The sequence below is a fragment of the Capra hircus genome, chromosome 17, assembly GCF_001704415.2.
Source record: "Capra hircus breed San Clemente chromosome 17, ASM170441v1, whole genome shotgun sequence".
NCBI lineage: Eukaryota > Metazoa > Chordata > Mammalia > Artiodactyla > Bovidae > Capra > Capra hircus.
In genome coordinates this window covers 30,614,192-30,633,955 of record NC_030824.1, presented here as the reverse complement: position 1 = coordinate 30,633,955, position 19,764 = coordinate 30,614,192, and the positions used below count along the sequence as shown (strand labels likewise).

General features: G+C 41.8%; 1 protein-coding gene across 1 annotated transcript in view; it reads right to left on the bottom strand.

The window, feature by feature from the left end:
- Positions 1–18,382, bottom strand: part of RXFP1 (relaxin/insulin like family peptide receptor 1) — a 116,368-nt gene extending 97,986 nt beyond the window's left edge. Inside the window, exon 1 of the mRNA XM_013970550.2 lies at positions 18,260–18,382. Coding sequence (XP_013826004.2) covers positions 18,260–18,308 — 49 coding nt within the window. The 5' untranslated portion in view covers positions 18,309–18,382. The remainder of the gene's footprint in view (positions 1–18,259) is intronic.

Below are 19,764 nucleotides of genomic sequence, written 5' to 3'. Positions count from 1 at the left end.
AGTTGGACGGTATAAGGAGGGGGAATTGGATGAAGGCAGTAAAAAGGTGTACAAACCTCCAGTTATAAAATGAAAAATCCCCAAAGCCTCCTGGGTCTGATCCTAGTAGAGTCAGCCGAAAGTCCGACTATATTGGTCTTTGTTTCTCAAAGGACTTGAGCCCTTTACAGACACCTAGCAACTCTGAGGTCTACATTTTGTCTGTGGAACCAACATACTAAGGAGTCTTAGCTGTGTGTGTGTGTGTGTGTGTGTGTGTTTTAAGGGCAAGGAGGAAAAGGGAGGAAATAGAAAATTAAAGAAGAAAGGGATAAAGAGAGAAATATTTTTAGATTAGGACTAGCTTTTCAGTAAAGCTGGTTATAGCATAATACTGTTTTTATCATAGCTGTAGTTTGTTATCAAATGATAGAGAAAATCCTAAAGAGAGTTGGGATTTAGAATCTAGAATATACATGTATATTAACTGAATGAATAAAAACTTATTTTCCCAGGTTAGCTAGGCTTCTCTAAATGACAAGAGATTAAATTGACATGCGATTTACTTTTGGGGGGAAACAAGAAATAAAACTTTGCACATTATGTATGCATGAAATTCTTTCAGCCCACCACTATAAACCCCATTTAGTAAACCAATATTGCAACTCCAGAATGTATATAATTTTCTATATTATTTTTAAAGAGTTAATAGTGTTTCTAGATGCACATTTAATTTATACCAGAAAGTAATTTATTCAGTGAAAAGACATTACTTGGTCCAACTGAAGGTGAATCACTTGTCTTTTCATAAATGTATTGAAAACTATTTTTTTCAGTTTTCTGTGACCTGTGGTTAAAGCATTTTTTATCATGTTAGAAGCCATTAGCATGGTTTTTATATAATGTATATAGTATTTGCAAAAAAGAGCCTATTTTTCATTCATGTATCTCTTTTAGTTCAGTACTTGATTTAATAATTATTAATACCTTCAAGAATGATATAATGTATTCTGACTTTAAAGGTGTTCTGGGCAAGCTATTTCTCTAGTTAACGTGACTATGGTTCTGCAGTTTTTAGGGAGATTAAAAATGCGCTGAGGGTTGAAAGTATCTTGACGCATTTTCAATGATGCACTTTAGATATTCAGCACCATTTTATCCTAGCCTTACTGTGCACTTTCTAAAGGAATGACCAAGAAATAAAGTCATGAATGTATACCTATAAGTGCCTCAAACTTACCATGGAGAGTGTTATTGATTAAAATGTAAATGTGTTAAAATAGAGAGAGTAAAATTATGCTCTTATAGATACTAGGTTTTGGACCTATTAACACAATATTTAAAATTATATATATGCTTTTCCTCCACTGTTGGGAAGTTGCAGCTGCTGAGTATAGCCTAAAGTTTATTGACTAGACTGATTCTTAGTAACAACCCTGACTTGCAAAGTTACTTATTGATTAAATCAGGCAGATTGTACCTCTAGCTGGTTAGTACTTCCTCTTTGACTTAAATGACCCTGTATTTGGACACTTTGTCCACCTACTTTCCATCATTTATGCATCTTTGTTAATAATGTTTTCTGTTATGTTTCTATCTATTGCTTGTTTGCAAAGCGCACCCAGAAGTCAACAGATGGGTTAGTGAATAACAGGAGAGCACAGGAGAAATTGAAAGTGTCATTAGTGCAGACTAGATACAAAGACTTCTTTGGGAAGGAGAAGTAGAGATGGGAGTTGCATATTTGCAGAGTGCATGGTCAAACTGGCCAGTCCTGGTGCAGTCAGGGTACTAGACAAAACCGTTATATTGCATTCCACATGTATATTGTATATTTCATAATCATAATTTCTTAGGTACTCAGTTCAGTTCAGTTCAGTCACTCAGTCATGTCCGACTCTGCGACCCCATGAATTGCAGCACACCAGGCCTCCCTGTCCATCACCAACTCCCGGAGTTCACTCAGACTCATGTCCATTGAGACAGTGATGCCATCCAGGCATCTCATCCTCTGTTGTCCCCTTCTCCTCCTGCCCCCAATCTCTCCCAGCATCAGAGTCTTTTCCAATGAGTCAACTCTTTGCATGAGGTGGCCAGAGTATTGGAGTTTCAGCTTTAGCATCATTCCTTCCAAAGAACTCCCAGGGCTGATCTCCTTTAGAATGGACTGGTTGGATCTCCTTGCAGTCCAAGGGACTCTCAAGAGTCTTCTCCAACACCATGGTTCAAAAGCATCAATTCTTTGGCACTAGTCAGGGAGAAAATATACTGAAAAGGTTCTCAGGTTCTAGGAAAGCAGCCGACTTGACTTGGTCATAGCCTCTTCCTCTCTAGCGATGGAGAGCAACAATCACACTCCTTTAGGGCTTTCTTTCAGCTCCTCACCCTCTAGATTATTTTGGGTAAGTTGCCAGAGTTAATTCCTAAGGAAAGATAGCTATATCATTGTGTTCAAAACCTCCTGCTAATTGCTGACGCTGTAAGTCCAAAGTCATTTTTGAGTGCAGCTCACCGAGACTCATGGTCTGTATCCAAGGATCTCTGCCAACTTCATCTCGCAGCCTGTCCTCCGGCCCTCCTCTTAAGCCTCCGCTCCTCCTAGTTTTCCAGGCCCGGCCCCACCCACACTCCACCTGTTCCTGCCCTGCCTTGACCTCTTCCCCCAGAAGCAGCAAGTGGGAGATCTGGATAGAGTTCACCTTGAGTGGTCAGTTTGCTCATCTGTCCTATAAAATGAGAGATAGTATACATAATGATGCACCATGATTTTGGTATTTGTATGGCAAGTGGAAAGAACTCAGATAAACATGAATTCACATCCTGCATTAAGCATTTAGGAGCCTGTGATCTTGGCAATTCCTCAAGTCTCTCTGAGACTGAGTCCCTCCTCTGGGGAGGAGATGATCCATCGCCCTTCATGGTTCATAGGAGGATTTAATTAGACAACACTTCCCAGTGTTTATCATTTAACCAGAAATTCAGTACTGTAACCGACTCTAATTAAAACTTCAGCAATATAAATAATTCATGTTAATCATCAGAATACGGCGACTCTGGCCTAACACATTTTGTGTCTCTAAGCTTACTATGAGTCATATTAAAATTTTGAAAGTTTCCTCAGAATGAATTTAAAAAGTAGTGTAGATTCCTGGGGACTATTAGACATGTGTGCTCATGATGGTTCAGCTTCTAGGTAGGATGGGATCATCACACCAGACTCCCCTTTATTTATCACAAACTCTGTTGTTTAGACATTCTGTCAGAATTTGTGGAAGAAAGTTAACAGACAAACACAATGATTTGGGATTTGTCACTATTCGAGCAACACTTCTCTGTTTTGGTGGTTTTGTCTATAGTATTGTGATTCATGTTGGTTAGAGCCACCAGAAAAGAAAGCATTAAATAAAATGTAGGGAAATGACGTTGAAAACAAAAATAACAGAAAGGGTAAGTGAATTAAGAGTAGCTGATCTGGGCCACAGAATGGAAGAGTGGGAGGAATAGTACCAGAGAGCGTAGAGTTTTGAGTCATGATATTTGAGTTAGAATCTGAATAGAATGGGTACATTTTTGGGTGATTAAAAAAACTACCAAGATTCCCAGGTGACTCAGCGGTAAAGAATCTGCCTGCCAATGGAAAAGATGTGGAAAATCTGGAGAAGAAAATGGCAACCCACTCCACTATTTTTGCCTAGAAAATCCCATGGACAGAGAAGCCTGGAGGGGTCCACAGGGTCTCAGAGAGTCCACATGCCCAAGCATGCATGCACCCATGTAAAAAAAATCTAACAAATGGAGATACCCCTCTGATAAAGTGAATAACATTATCTACTACCATTATGAAAATTTTGCAAATCCTGATTTTTCTTTAATTAAAAAATTTTTTCAATTGAAGTATAGCTGATTTACAGTGTGGTGTCAATGCCTGCTGTACAGCAAAGCGACTCAGTTATACACATGCATACGTACATTCTTTTATCTTTCGAAGTTTCTTCAAAGTGGGAGTAAACATGTGTCTTCCCTGCGTCTGCTTAACAGTGGAGGAAATACAGCTAAATATTTCATATTATATATTTTGAACATTCTCAAAAGAGTTCTTATTTTACTAATATATGTCATTGTAATTATTATTTCAAACTATCAATATTTTTTGTTTATAATTCTCGCTTGTCAAATGCTCCATGCTTTTAGGATTTATCCAAATATACTGCCTTGTTGGTTATTCTTTTTTTTTTTTCATCTTTCCCTGGCCATATGAGGCAGACAGACTGTGCTTGATTCTAGATGAGTGTTTTTAGATATGAGCCCATTCTGGGACTGTACCACATATAAGAACTTTATAAAAAATGACTTTATTAATATTATTATCTGGCCAGGCGGTATGTGGGATCTTCCTTGACCAGGGATGGAAGCTGTCCACCCTGTACAGGGAGCATGGAGTCTTAACTACTTCCCACATGGTTCAGTGGTAAAGAATCCACCTGCCTGTGCAGGAGACATGGGTACGATCTCTGGGTTGGGAAGCTCCCCTGGAGGAGGAAATGGCAACCCACTCCACTATTCTTGCCTAGAAAATCCCACAGACAGAGAATCTTGGAGGGGTCCATAGGGTCGAAAAGAGTCGACATGCCCGAGCATGCAGTCCTGTATTTTTGCTTGGGAAATTCCATGGACAGAGGAGCCTGGCCGGCTATGGTCCATGGGGTTGCAAAGTCAGAAGGGACTCAGTGACTGAATAACAACAACCAGGAAAGTCCATAATGGATTTATAAGGGTTACACTAACATCATCACCAACACGTATCCACTGTATCTTGTCCCTCCTGCCTCTGCATCATGGCCAGCTAGGTGGTTCACTGAGTTCTTCTTTTATCTGAGGGCTTGCTCTCTGTCTGCAAACACTATTTATTTTTATTCAATACCATGCTGCCTCATTCTTTCTTTGACTCCTCCATAACTCCTGCCTTGTTAAATTCCATTTTTGATCAGTACCACATTCATTCTCTATTTATCAATTCAGGCATTCATGGTGATTATTCCACAGACAGACTGTGTAATAATAACTTGTTTGGCCGTAACCTATCTGTTATCATTTTAATTTAATAATTCTAGCCCATGTCTATGCATGTCTACAATATATACATTATGTCTTAGATTCTGAACTCTTGGAGGGAAGGGACTACATCTATTAATATCTTTGTGTGGGTAATGGACCATGAGATAATAAGAAATCTGCTGCATAAACTAGCTTAGGAACCTTGAAAAAAGATGCCCAGGAGCCAGCAGCATTACAAAATGATTTGTACAGGCTTTTTTTTTTTTTTTTAATTAAAATGAACTTGATGGACAAATGAGTTGCCGTGTTATTCCAGGTCAGCATTAGAGATGGATGTTCAATTGTCCCAAAAAGTTACTGAAAAAAACAAAACTATCCTTCTTCCAAGAAGCATTAACTGTTGTGCTGTGAGCTTAGACGTTAAGGGGCAAGGACTGCAATCAGAAAGGCAGAAGTAAAAATCTATATTTAGCCTAGCCAAACCAGCCACTTCTCCTGATGTTAACACAAAGAGGGGGTTAAGTGGAGGTCCAGAGAAACTTACAGCATGACCACTGACGTCTTCTTGTCTTAATTTGAAATGTGTGAGAAAGCAGAACATTTATAAACCACGAGGCAGTTGTGCAATTTCCAACAAATCGGCCACAATGCAGGAAGTAAAAATGGCAAATCTCTTGGATCATCAAAAATGAGTCAAACATTTCCAGCCTGCTCTGGGAAAAACTGATTAAAATATCAAAAGGCTGGAGTGAGTAGCAGAGAGTGAGAGAAAAGGATAAAAAGGAAAGGCGAGGATCAGAGGCTTTGCGCGTGAACGCGATGGCAGTATGATTGGGGTTCTCAGGGCTCCGTGCGCATGAGAACTTGATCAGTTATTTCATTAATCAGTACTTGCAGTATGTGTGCTGGATAAAGGCTTCCAAAAAAGCCTCTCTCAGCTTCTCTGACTTCTCCCAGTAGATCCAGGCCCATACATTTACAAATTTTGTTCAGTTTGTCAATTCATGTCCATTTGTATATCTAGGTCTGTAACATTTCAGTTTCAAATCTGTAAAGAAAGATGTCTCTGTTGAAATGACTACAACTACAGAAATTTGCAAGATCATAAGTTTCTTACACTGGGAGGATCAGGTGTTGGAACCATCTTCCTAGATAATGCAGAATTAGCCTGGGTTTGATTCCTGGGTCAAGAAGACCCCCTGGAGAAGGGAATGGCAACCCACCCCAGTATTCTTGCCTGGAAAATTCCATGGATAGAGGAGCCTGGCAGGCTACAGCCCATGGAGTCACAAAGAGTTGGACATGACTGAGAGACTAACACAACAACAACAAAAAACCAAAAATCTCCATGGATCAGGGTAACGGTGGAATGAGGTTGGAAGGGTAAGGTATAATGTGCATAGAGTGTGTTTAATAGGCAGTTGTCCTCTATGAAAGGACGAATTTGTGAGGAAAGAATCTTTGGGAAAAAGGGTGGGTAGAAATAAGGATTCCAGTTGCAAGGTTTGTGACCAAAATCTCTGGTGTAGATTTTGTCAGGAGGTGTGGTGAGTCTGAGGAATAGAGACAAGGGTTCACATAAAAAATGAGAGAAGGAGGAACCAGTTTGTTAGGACTGGGAATTAATATCTGGGCCACCCGGAGGCCAGAGTGGAGATGCTGCTGAGATTCCACTGGGAGGGATGAGAAGGAGGAGGAAGTGAGCACAGAGAACCTGTAGGAAGTGGGAAAGCGCCGGAGGAGGCTTGCTTAATTTTCACTTTATCTCTCGATGCCTGGAGCCGAAATACGAAGACAGTCTCACCCTACACGATAAACAGAATGTTAGACTGGCCTGGGAGTCAAGAGTTTACTACTTGTATGGGGTTTATTTGCTACTGAACCATGAATTGTTGATATTAATGCCTGCGGGGAGCATCACGCAACAGTGAAGGTGCATTGCAGGACTTCTGTAAGCATCCTTTCATGCTCCATGAAGTTGGAAAACACGACTCCATCTCAGGAGACAGTGTGCGAGCTGTGGGGGCGGGGGGAGGGGGCAGGAGGAAAGGAAGTTCAGAGGCCTGTGTCCTTAGGAACAGAGTCTCCACTGCACCCCCCTCCCTCTGCCCCTCCAGCATCAGCCTCAGCACAGATACTGAGACAGAAGACATGGTATTTTGGGGTGGGGAGAAGGAAGGGATTGTGAGAAGGGTTAAACACATAAGTGTTGGTGCCCAGGCTATTTGAGGATAATAGATTAAGTTCCCTGCATACGAATCTTCAAGTTGTGAACTTTCAAAGATGCGGACATGTGTTCCATCAGTGTCAGCATGAGTGACATTGCAGCTTGCCCTCCATCTCCTATTGCTGATGATCCTTCAGTTCTGCCGTCTCCCACCTCATCTCCCTCCTCCACTCAGTAACTCTTCTTGCCTGTTCACTCGATGCCAGCCCCTGCGTGCTAGCTGTTATACCGTACTACTGTACATTTCAAGGTACTGTATGTAAGATTAAAAATGTTTTCTTTATTTTTTGCATTTGTTTTTTATGTATTATTTGTGTGAAAATATTGTAAACCTTTTACAGTTTAGTACTATATAGCCAACTGTGTTAGTTGGGTATCTAGGCTAACTTTGTGGGACTTAAATGAACAGATTGGACTTAACGAACAGGCTCTTGGAAAGAAACTTGCTCATATGTGGGGGACTTACTGTATGGAGACAAGAAAATGTCTGTCTTGAAATGAGAAGCCCTGAGATTCTGATCATGTACCAACCTCTCCTGGGATGTGGGTGGTTTCCTCTTGGACTCCTGCAGAGCCATCAGTCTCACGCAGCCTGCAGCACAGGCAGGAGGCCTCCTGCACTTCCTGAGGATGCCCAGGGGCCACATTCATTCATCTGCATGGCATGAGATGAAAATTATGCATCTTATATTTGTCTGGAGAATAGCATGGGAGTTAGGGATGTGGAGAGCGGACATATCCATGGGCTTTGAATTTCCTCTGACAATTTGAAAAGTCCTTTTCTTTAAAGTTGGGCCTGACCACAAGCATGGACTTGGGAAGGTGTCCTTAGAACCCTTCTCTCCTCTATCCAATCTCTCCTTGGTGCAGAGAATGGTTTAAAATGTTTATCTGCCAGGCAGGTGTGTGGAAGTGTGACACACGATAATGCAAGATCAATGTATTTGCAAATCTTAATTTTTGAGGCTAGGATTTTGGTGGGTAATAAATGTAATCTAATAACTGTGGTTTTAATGGTGATGCTTTACGCTTCTGATTTTCTTGCCCATCCTGTCCTACATATGAAATTGGAGGCATACTTTTTTTTTTTTTTCAGAAGTCTGTTTCATGTCTTTATTGACAAGAGGGGGGGGAAAGGGGGTCACAGCATTTCAGACTTTATTCAAAGACACAAACGGCAACAAAGGGTACCCACAAGTGACAGGCATGGTCCCTAAGGCCTGGCTCTAAGGCCATCCTGGAGGGTGTGGGTGACTTCTCAGCCCTTTCCCTCAGCATCTGTCTCTTCCTCCTCTATGCCTCATGGACACCCCTGAGATCAGTTAGAACTGTGCATAAACAAAGCCACTCCAGAGGAGGCTGGGCCCTGCCTGGCCGGAGTCACCCACGTGGTGGCCCTGGGCAGCTGGAGAGCGTGGGGCACTGCTCACGTGACCCCCCAGCCAATGGCCAGGCCTCTCTCTGGAGCGGTCAGCTGGGCTCTCCCCAAGGGAGCTGGCTTTCAAGAAAAAAACACCAACTTGGTTCATGAAGGACTTGGGTAAAATACTTTCCCAGAAACCTTAAGAAACAAACCCTCTCAGATTCCTGGAGCGCTGAAACAACTGAGGCCGTCGCTGGGTGGCCAGGGGAGGGAACCTGGGGAAAGGCAGCCCGCTGGTCCCTCCAGGCGCTCAGCGAGGGGCACGCTGGTCTTTGCAGATTCCACGGCGGACCCGTGAGAAGCTCAAGGAGAAAGACGCGTCCAGAGGGGCTGGCCCCCTCTGCCCTCCAGCCTCCTTGCTCCTGCTTGCTGGCTTGGGACTAGAAGCTGGTTTTCAGACGAGCCCCAGGCAAGCAGGTCTGCTTGGGCTTGAGGCCCCAGATGCCAAGGCTTGGGAGGCATACTTTTAAAAGCAAGTAAAAGATAAGAAAGCTGAAATAAAAGGGAGCACAGCTATCTAGGCTCAGTTTCTTCTTACATGAAAATGAGGGCGTTGTACGATATGAGCTTTACATCTCCTTTGAACTCAAAAAGTCTAATTATGTGAAACAAATTAAAAAAGTACTTGAGAGATATGAGGAAACTGTTTAATAAAATTGCAATTCACTGGAGACTCAGACTACTGGAGGCAGAGAAAGAGACTTCATGTAATGTTACTTTACATGAATGAGGTAAGAATCAGGAGAACAAACAGTCAGGAGAAAAATAGTACAACAAAATGTTTTTATCAATGAATTATCTCATGTAATTGTGTGGTCACCCAGGTCAAGCACACACTCAACTCTCTACCAAAAACAGAAAAATGATTTCAAATCTCAACTATAAAAAACAAAGAATAAATATGTATACATTGCTACTAAAAAATAAAGTCTCAGCTGCCTTTGACTTAGAGGGGTGGGAATTGGGGGTGGGAAGGAGCCTCAAAAGGAGGGAATATATTTATGTGTCATGCTAAGTTGCTTTAGTCGTGTTTGACTCTTTGCGATTCCATGGACTGTAACCCGCCAGGCTCTTCTGTCCATGAGGTTCTCCAGGCAAGAATACTGGAGTGGGTTTCCACGCCCTCCTCCTGGGGATCTTCCTGATCTAGGGATCAAACCTGTGTCTCATGTCTCATGCATTGAGAGGCTTTTTACCACTAGTGCCACCTGGGAAGCCTGGATACACCTGTGGCTGATTCACGTTGTTGTACAGCAGAAACTAAAACAACATTGTAAAACAATTATACACTAATTTCAAAAAATAAAAGAAAAACTCAACTGCCTTATAAAAAGGGTGAATCTTACAATTAGCGAATGGATCAGATTATCTGCTGTCCCATTTTGAGGCTAATCACTTGGGCACCTTGACTAAAGGTGGACCTGGAATTTGAGTTTAGAGACAGGTGAAGGAGAGATGTCTGTGTGTTCTTCATCACAGAATGAGAACTTGAGCTCTTCAGCCAATGTAGGTGGTGGGCAGAGGTCAGGGAGAGAGGATGGGGAGGGAGAGGTGGAGAGAGGAGCTGGCATAGTGACCAGGATTCCACATGGCCTGGAACAGCCAGTGGAGAAGCCAAGGGTCCCCTTCCCCCAGAATAATCCTTACTTTTTTTGAGAGCATTGAATATTAAAACAACAACAACATATTAGTTATTAGAGAAGATTTAAGAAATAAGGTGTGTGTATGTGGGGGGGATGCATGCTCAGTTGTGTCTGACTCTTTGCACGCTTGCTCAGTCACTTCAGTTGTGCCCAACTCTGTGCGAACCCATGGACAGTAGCCCACAGCCTCCTCTGTCCATGGGATTCTCCAGGCAAGAATACTGGTTTGGATTGCCACGTCCTCCTCTGGAGAAGGCAATGGCACCCCACTCCAGTACTCTTACCTGGAAAATCCCATGGATGGAGGAGCCTGGAAGGCTGCAGTCCATGGGGTCGCTGAGGGTCAGACATGACTGAGTGACTTCACTTTCACTTTTCACTTTCATGCACTGGAGAAGGAAATGGCAACCCACTCCAGTGTTCTTGCCTGGAGAATCCCAGGGACGGGGGAGCCTGGTGGGCTGCTGTCTATGGGGTCACACAGAGTCAGACACGACTGAAGTGACTTAGCAGCAGCAGCCCTCCTCCAGGGGCTCTTCCCAACCCAGGGATGGAACCCATATCTCTTTTCTCTCCTGCATTGCAGGTGGATTCTTTTCGCACTGAGCCACTTGTGAAGCCCAGAAAAACGTTGCCTTCTTTGGTTCTAGTTAATTCAGGTAATAATGAAAAAATTATAAAATAAATTTATTTAGCAGAAAATCAAATCTCCAAATTATTATAAAATACAATGATTTTTGTAGGAAAATGTCAATTTCTAACACAAATAGCCAGAGATCCCACTTCATGCTGTTCTTTTAAAATTTCCATTCAACATCTATCTTGGCTGTGATAGAGAATAAAACCTAAATTTTAAATGCTCACAGCTTGCCCTCATTTTTTCCAAAGAAGGAAAGAGCTTTTGGTTTCAGTGATGCCACCTTGCTGTTCTGATCAGTATGAAGGCGCAGATTTGAAGATGATGAGAGTGTGTTGGGCCACAGTGGGTAAAACAGGGAATAAGCTGCTGTGGTTGTACAGACAATGAAGGCAGAAAACATCCAGGGGGTGGGAGAGGTGAGCTAAGATGAGAATTACGTCACTATCGATTGGTTCTCCCTGTGTATAAATCTCTGTGACGTGCTATCAGTAAAAGTGCTTTTGAAGCAAAATCCTGGAATCAGTACAGGTTGAGTGTAATGTTCTATTCATTCAAGTTATTTCCACATCTTTCCTCATCCATAAATTCTTGGTGCATAATCAGAAGTGTATGCAAAGCAGATGGAACCGGCCAACAGGAGATGCATAAATACGGAGCATGGATTTTTCAGACTCCTGGGATGGGGATAACCTTGCTCTAGTGGAAACTGTTTTTGTTTGGATTTACCAGTTCTGTGACTATGGGCTGGTCCATATTTCTCTATTGCTTAATCAGTAAAATATAGAAATAGCTAATGCATCTAAAGACCAGTGGGCTAGGGCTTCCCTGGAGGTGCAGTGGTTAAGACTCCACCTTTCAATGCAGGGGACATGGGTTCAAACTCTAGTCCAGGAAGATTCCACATGTCGTGGAGCAACTAAGCCCACAAGCCACAACTACTGAACCTGAGTGTTGCAACTACTGAAACCTCCGTGCCTGGAGCCCGTGCTCTGCTACAAGAGAAGCCACCACAATGAGAAGCCTGCACACCACAGCAAAGAGTTGCCCCTGTTCGCTGCAACTAGAGAAAGCTTGCAGAGCAAAGAAGACCCAGCACAGCCAATAGATAAATAAATAAATCTTATAAGAAAAACCCAGTGGGCTAGATCATGGGATCTATTCAGGTCTCTTTTAATTCTCAGATATTGAGCTTTAGAAGGTATTAACACTGAATCATGTTTTACTAGCATAGGATGTTCGAGGACACAAACTTGGATTGAAATCTCTTTTGCAAAACTTACTAAGGAGTGATGCCTCGCTTGTGATTTAATATTTCTCATTTTCTGTTTCCTATTTTGTAACATGAGAAGTCTCTTAAGGTTGTTACAAGGATAGAGATCATGCTCATAAGCATTTAGCACAGTTTATGGTCCATGGAAAGCTCTTAATAACTGGCAGTGTATATAACACCGTGTATATAACCACCACATCCATAACCACAATCATATAGAACTTGACATTAAAATGGAATAAATGGGTACAGTTTGTTTGTTGGGAGGTTTTTGATTATTGTTTCAATTTCCTTACTAGTAGTTTTTTAGTAAAGTCTATGGATGTGAGACTTGGACTGTGAAGAAAGCTGAGCACCAAAGAATTGATGTTTTTGAACTGTGGTGTTGGAGAAGACTCTTGAGAGTCCCTTGGACTGCAAGGAGATCCAACCAGTCCATCCTAAAGGACATCAGTCCTGGGTGTTCATTGGAAGGACTGATGCTGAAGCTGAAACTCCAATATTTTGGCCACCTCATGCAGAGTTGACTCATTGGAAAAGACCCTGATGCTGGGAGGGATTGGGGGCAGGAGGAGAAGGGGACGACAGAGGATGAGATGGCTGGATGGCATCACTGACTCGATGGACATGAGTCTGAGTGAACTCCAGGAGTTAGTGCTGGGCAGGGAGGCCAGGCATGCTGCGATTCATGGGGCCGCAAAGAGTTGGACACGACTGAGCGACTGAACTGAACTGAATGCAGATCTTATTCACTGATGGATGAATGCATAAAGAAGATGGGATATAAGTCCATAATGGGTACTGTTGCTGTTTAGGTTCTAAGTTGTGTCCAATTTTTTTGTGACCCCGTGTCTGTAGCCTGCCAGGCTCCTCTGTCCATGGGATTTCCCAGGCAAGAATACTGGAGAGGGTTGCCATTCGCTTCTCTAGGGGATCATCCAGACCCGGGGATCAAACCTGCATCTTCTGCATTGGCAGGCGGATTCTTTATGGTTGAGCCACTGGGGAAGCCCCCATAATGGACACTGCTGCTGCTGCTGCTAAGTCGCTTCAGTCATGTCCGACTCTGTGCGACCCCACAGACAGCAGCCCACCAGGCTCCTCCATCCCTGGGATTCTCCAGGCAAGAACACCTGAGTGGGATGCCATTTCCTTCTCCAATGCATGAAAGTGAAAAGTGAAGTCGCTCAGTTGTGTCCGACTCTTAGCGACCCCATGGACTGTAGCCCACCAGGCTCCTCCGTCCATGGGATTTTCCGACACTATTAAGCCATAAAAAAAAAAAAAACAGTGCAATCCTGCCATGGGTGAGAGCATGGATGGATTTGGAGGGTATTATGCATGGAACAACAGACCGGTTCCAGATAGGAAAAGGAGTACGTCAAGGCTGTATATTGTCACCCTGCTTATTTAAATTCTATGCGGAGTACATCATGAGAAATGCTGGGTTGGAAGAAGCACAAGCTAGAATCAAGATTGCCAGGAGAAATATCAATAACCTCAGATATGCAGATGACACCACCCTTATAGCAGAAAGTGAAGAGGAAATAAAAAGCCTCTTGATGAAAGTGAAAGAGGAGAGTGAAAAAGTTGGCTTAAAGCTCAACATTCAGAAAATGAAGATCATGGCATCTGGTCCCATCACTTCATGGGAAATAGATGAGGAAACTGCGGAAACAGTGTCAGACTTTACTTTTTCGGGCTCCAAAATCACTGCAGATGGTGATTGCAGCCATGAAATTAAAAGACGCTTACTCCTTGGAAGAAAAGTTATGACCAACCTAGATAGCATATTCAAAAGCATATTGAAAAGCAGAGACAATACTTTGCCAACAAAGGTCCATCTAGTCAAGGCTATGGTTTTTCCAGTGGTCATGTATGGATGTGAGAGTTGGACTGTGAAGAAAGCTGAGTGCTGAAGAATTGATGCTTTTGAACTGTGGTGTTGGAGAAGACTCTTGAGAGTCCCTTGGACTGCAAGGAGATCCAACAAGTCCATTCTGAAGGAGATTAGCCCTGGGATTTCTTTGGAAGGAATGATGCTAAAGCTGAAACTCCAGTACTTTGGCCACCTTATGCGAAGAGTTGACTCATTGGAAAAGACCCTGATGCTGGGAGGGATTGGGGGCAGGAGGAGAAGGGGACGACAGAGGATGAGATGGCTGGATGGCATCACTGACTCGATGGACGTGAGTCTGCGTGAACTCAGGGAGTTGGTGATGGACAGGGAGGTCTGGCGTGCTGCGATTCATGGGGTTGCAAAGAGTCGGACATGACTGAGCAACCGAAATGAGCCAACTGACACTAAGTAAATAAGTCAGATGGAGAAAGTAAAATACTGTATGATTTCATCATATTGGGAATTGAAAAAACAAAACAAACAAATGAAATAAAATGAAAACAAATCATAGATACAGAGATTAGATTAGTGGTTGCCAGAAAGGAAGAGGGTGGCAGGGTGACTGAAATGGAGTGGGAGAAGTGGGTCAACAGTAATGGATGGGTCAATCTAGACTTGTAGTTGTGGTAACTAGACTTGAAGTTGTGACCACTCTGTAGTGTATACAGATGTTGAATTATAATGCTATTCCACCTAACAATTATATAATAAAAATGCTTTTTCTAAGGACAAAAATTAAGCCTAAATAGAACACACAACTCCAGCCATTTCAGTTTAACAAGTCTGCCTAATGTGTGAAATTAAGCTTGCAAAATGATTTAGTTCCCAGATGTAATCATTTGTTTCTTTTCATACAGATGATGGCGCTGCATTTGCACAGATTTGTTAATTTTCTTTCTGTTTGAGACATAAAGATGTGATTCCAAATTCCTGATTAAGAACAATATGAAATTGTAGCAACCTTTAAAAAAAAGGTGAACTGTTAGAGATTTCTGTAGCCTGCATTTGGAAAGATTTCTCTCCATCTTTTGGAGGTAGATAAATATTGCAAGTATTCCCTTTTTTTGTGTGCTAATGGTCTGTTTTTCGTGTACCAATTGTCAGTTCAGAAAACCTGCTGGCCCCTTCTTTGTGGTTAGAGGAGACAGTTGCTAGGAGATATGCCAGTGCCAGGACCCAAGGCAAAGATCAGGTGGTCTTGCACGTATTCATTTGAAACCTAAAAGTGAGGACCTTCCCAGCTGGGTCAGTCCTTGGCAAAATACTAAAGTGAATCAAGTTCATATTTGGGGCCTTTTACTTGCTATTTCCTTATTTATTCTCTGCCTATGCAAAGTGTTTAGCAAAATGATTATTTTTTGCTTGATGATATTGTTCAAGTAACAGTAAAGCATTGTGGATAAGGACTTTTTAGGATACAATTCTCCCAGAGGATCATTCTGTAACTTTTAATTTTAGACTCACAAGATGTTACAGAATACTGCAAGAGGTCCCATAGATCCTTGACCTAGCTTTGCCTAATGGAATCATCTTATATAACCACAGTACATTATCAAAACTGAGAAATTAACATTGCAAGATACAGCTAACTAGACCATAGACAGAGGAAACTTTTTAAGAATAAAAATTTCTCAAGGATAAAAGGAAATCTTTTCTGAATCTTCATGTCATCTCCCCCCCACCCAAACCCCTACTGTGCACACCTAGGTTTTTGCCCTTGTCTCACAACTTGTTGATCCTAGACACCCTTTTCTTCTCCACTCCAACCTTTTAGAGGCGGGATCACGCGGAAGCCACCCTTTAGTCTTATTGTTTATTAAAGTAACTGGCATTCGATAAACATTTTTGAGTAAAAGAGTGACTAACAATTGCTTAGGTCTATAAGGGGCTTTCTGTTTTCAAAGTCCCCTTATTATACACATTATCTCTACTGAGAACATTCATGGTCTAGGAGAAAGAGTGCAGACAATGAAAGCATTCAAACTTTGGCATTTATTAGGTTGAGCCTTGTGACAAGGTAATGAATGTCCTTGGTCTTGCCTTGCTTCATGTGCTTAATTACATCCACCTAATCGAGTTGTTGTGAAGATCCAAGGAGGTAACGTATGTAATAAAGAATGAAACACAGGGGCTGTGGGAGGTAGAGAGGGCACAAGACTTTATTGCCATTTTACAAACTAAGGCTCAGAGGGTAAGTCCTTGTGGACAGTTATAAAGCTAGTACAGCGTGCTGCTGACAAGAACCTTAAATCTTGCATAATAGCACACTACCTTTCCCAGCCAACAGGAGATACTGTTAATAAACAAACCACCAGCAATAACCATGGGGTTAGTTAAGGAGATTTAAGATGTTGTCCTTATGTGGTTGACTTCTTTTGCTATACGCCCAGAAAATCCTCTCTTTGGTAGGGCTTGGTGATGGGATAAGCCAACAGGTGAGTCATGGGTCTGGGTTGCTGGGTTGGGGGTCCCTGTCAAATGCCCTCCAGTCTGCCCACTGTGTGGAGAGCATGTAGCCAGGAGTCCTGCTTGCTGAATTCTGCTTCTGGAGGTCATGGAGGGAGGAGGACTTGGCATTTTCAAGTATTCACAGTGCATTATCAACATTATTTTAAAAATCCAAAGATAAATTTAAAAAGTTGGAGGGTCTTGACAATTATTGTCTTCATCACTATTACCAATTTTCTGCTCATGAAAATAATTTTCTATTGACAAAAGAACATAGGACTATTTTTTTAATAAACATAGAACATTTTTACCACATGACTGGTAACACACTAGCTAAATTGCTTCTCAACTTGCCCTAAATACCTTTTAACATTTCCTTGAATCCCTCATACTAGAATGCCTATTTGGAAGTATTCCTTTGGCTTATTTAACCTGCTCATTTCATTGAAATGAGAGAGGAGATGGCAAAATATATTATGGATTTATGAGGCTGTTGCTTGCAAATATCCACAACACTTGGGTTATACTAAAACCACTCAGTTTTCGGTGGTGGTGTGCAATTTGACTTTTCACTCTTTAGTTAAAAAATGGCAATGACAGCAGTAAGATCAGAGATAGAGAAAGCTAGGAACTATCATGTTTCTCCAGGATTTGAAATCATTTTCTTGGTTTCACACTGTCTTCCATCTTGGACTGTCAAATTGAGGTGTACTAAGAGGTCAGGAAGTCTGGAGATAAAGGGGAAAAAATCACTTGCGTGCAGAATATGCCATCAGGATTGGGAAAGTTACAACTGAAATATGCTTTGAGGCATTCCTCAGTACAGTGTCTTAGGGTCAATAAATTTCTGCAAACTTTTAAGAGACAGAGCAATGTAAACATGCTTGTGAATCTTAAATTTGTCATAACAATTATTCTCACACCGTAAGGTATGAAAGGGACCCAGAAAGTTTTCTTTTTCAATTTGCTTTGACTTTTCTCATCATATATAACCCAAGAAGCAAAAACATTTTATTTCTGTTTGCCTAATATAGTTTAAATAAAGTTTAATGCAGAACAGCTCTTTTCTTTCATTAAAAAATAGATTTGTTTTGAAAATAATGTATACAGAGAGGAAGCAAAAAAACTGTCATGATAACAAATGCAAACTGTCCATCTGGGCTCCCCGTGTGTCTGCGAATTTCACTTTCTACTTTCCCTTGTTTTTCTTCTTGGGAATAGTGAGAAACCTTGCTAAATAAAAAAGGAGTTTTCTGAAGGGATCTTTCTGTGAGGAGGCAAGCCTATGATACCAATCACAAAAAGCTAAGGTAAAAAAGCGTTGCAAACACACAGGAACCAGGAGCAAACATACAGACTACCCCCGGATGTGTCCTTGGGCACATTCCTTGAACACAATCTCTTGAAATATACCATGACTTATGAAACAAATGTTAATGTCAACTATAGCAACTGATTGTTATGAAGCATAGATTTACATGGAATGTTAGTATTCCAGCTTTTAATGTAAATACCAGAAATGTATTCCGAAGAATCCTTCTGAAGTGAGATGACAGTTTTATCAGAAAAAAACATTTGTACCTAAAAAGCATACATGTCAGTAATCAACATTTGTCCTTTTGATTATTTCATAAAATCCTAAGGTAGACAAAATTAAATGCTGAGTATACTTACAATATTTTCCGAAAACCAAGATGTAGATGAAGACAGGACCAGATGTCATTTCCTTCTTAGAGAAACTGATTAATGAAAGTGAATACAGTTTGGTCCTGGTTTCTGAGCTGCTTCTGCTCACGGTGGTTGTATGCTATTTCTGTCTGCAATCTTAGCAGTTACACAGCAACCTCCCCACCCGCCTCTCCCTCTCTCTTCCCGGTCCTTCTTTTTTCTTTCTTCCTCTCCCTTTCACAATCTCTACTCCCCACCCACCTTCTGTAAAAGTCTTAATACTTTTCTTCACACACACACAGATGAAGTTTCAGAGAACACGCAGGCTCTTCTTGTCGACTTTAAATATCAAGCTTCCATCCCTGACAACAGTCTATAAAGGATGTGTACGGACACAGACAAATGTCTGAACTGATCAAAGCTACACAGAGAGACAGAAATCGAGCTTGGAGATGCATCAGGAGCCAAAACTGTTCTTCCCCCCTGTGATTTGGGGCTAGGAAAAGCACAGGACTATGCAGCGCAAAATGCCTTTGTGGAATGAACTATAAGACAGGAGTTAAACTATAACTCAAGTAATCTTTTGTGAGCTGTCTGAGTTTAGGCATTTGAAGGATAGGATATTGTTCACAGAACAGTCTAGAGGAATGACACACAAATCTTACATTTCTTGAACTCGTTAGTTTTACTATGGTGGAGACCATGCTGTGTCATTGGTGGTGGAGTAAAACCTCCCGGGGTTTGAGTCACAGTCAGCTTTTTGAGAGTTGTGGAGCCACTGATTCTTGGCCGAGCCTTGCCTCCCTGGAGGAAGACATCTCTCGAGCCAGGTAGCTGTGATGACCAGCAGAGAACTCACTGACTATCTGGCATGGGTCCCAGTCCATTGTAGGTGTTTGATAAATGGCAGCTCACAGGATGATGTTCTATTATTTTTAGCAGTGGGATTAAAAACTCATGTAAATGTAAAGAACATTTACATGTAATGCATTTTCTTTTTATCTTAATTTTTATTGAAGTAAAATTGATTTACGATATCATGTTAGTTTCAGGTGGGCAATACAGCAATTCAGTTATACATACATGTATGTTCTTGGTCGTGTCTGACTCTTAGTGGCTCCATGGACTGTAGCCCACCAGGCTCCTCCGTCCGAGGGATTTTCCAGGCAAGAGTACTGGAGGGGGTTGCCATTTCCTTCTCCAGGGGATCTTCCCAACCCAGAGACAGAACCCAGGTCTTCCTGGGCATTGTAGGTGGATTCCCTACAGGGAAGCCCTACATACATATGTATATATGTATTCTTTTTCAGATTCTTTCCCTTCATACCTTATTGCAAAATATTCAGGATAGTTCTCTGTGCTATACAGTAGATCCTTGCTGTTTATCTAGTTTATATACAGTAGTATGTATATGATAATCCCAAATTCCTAATTCATCCCTCCCTCACGTTTCCTCTTTGATAACTGTAAGTTTGCTTTCTATGCCTGTGGGTCTATTTCTGTTTTTGAAA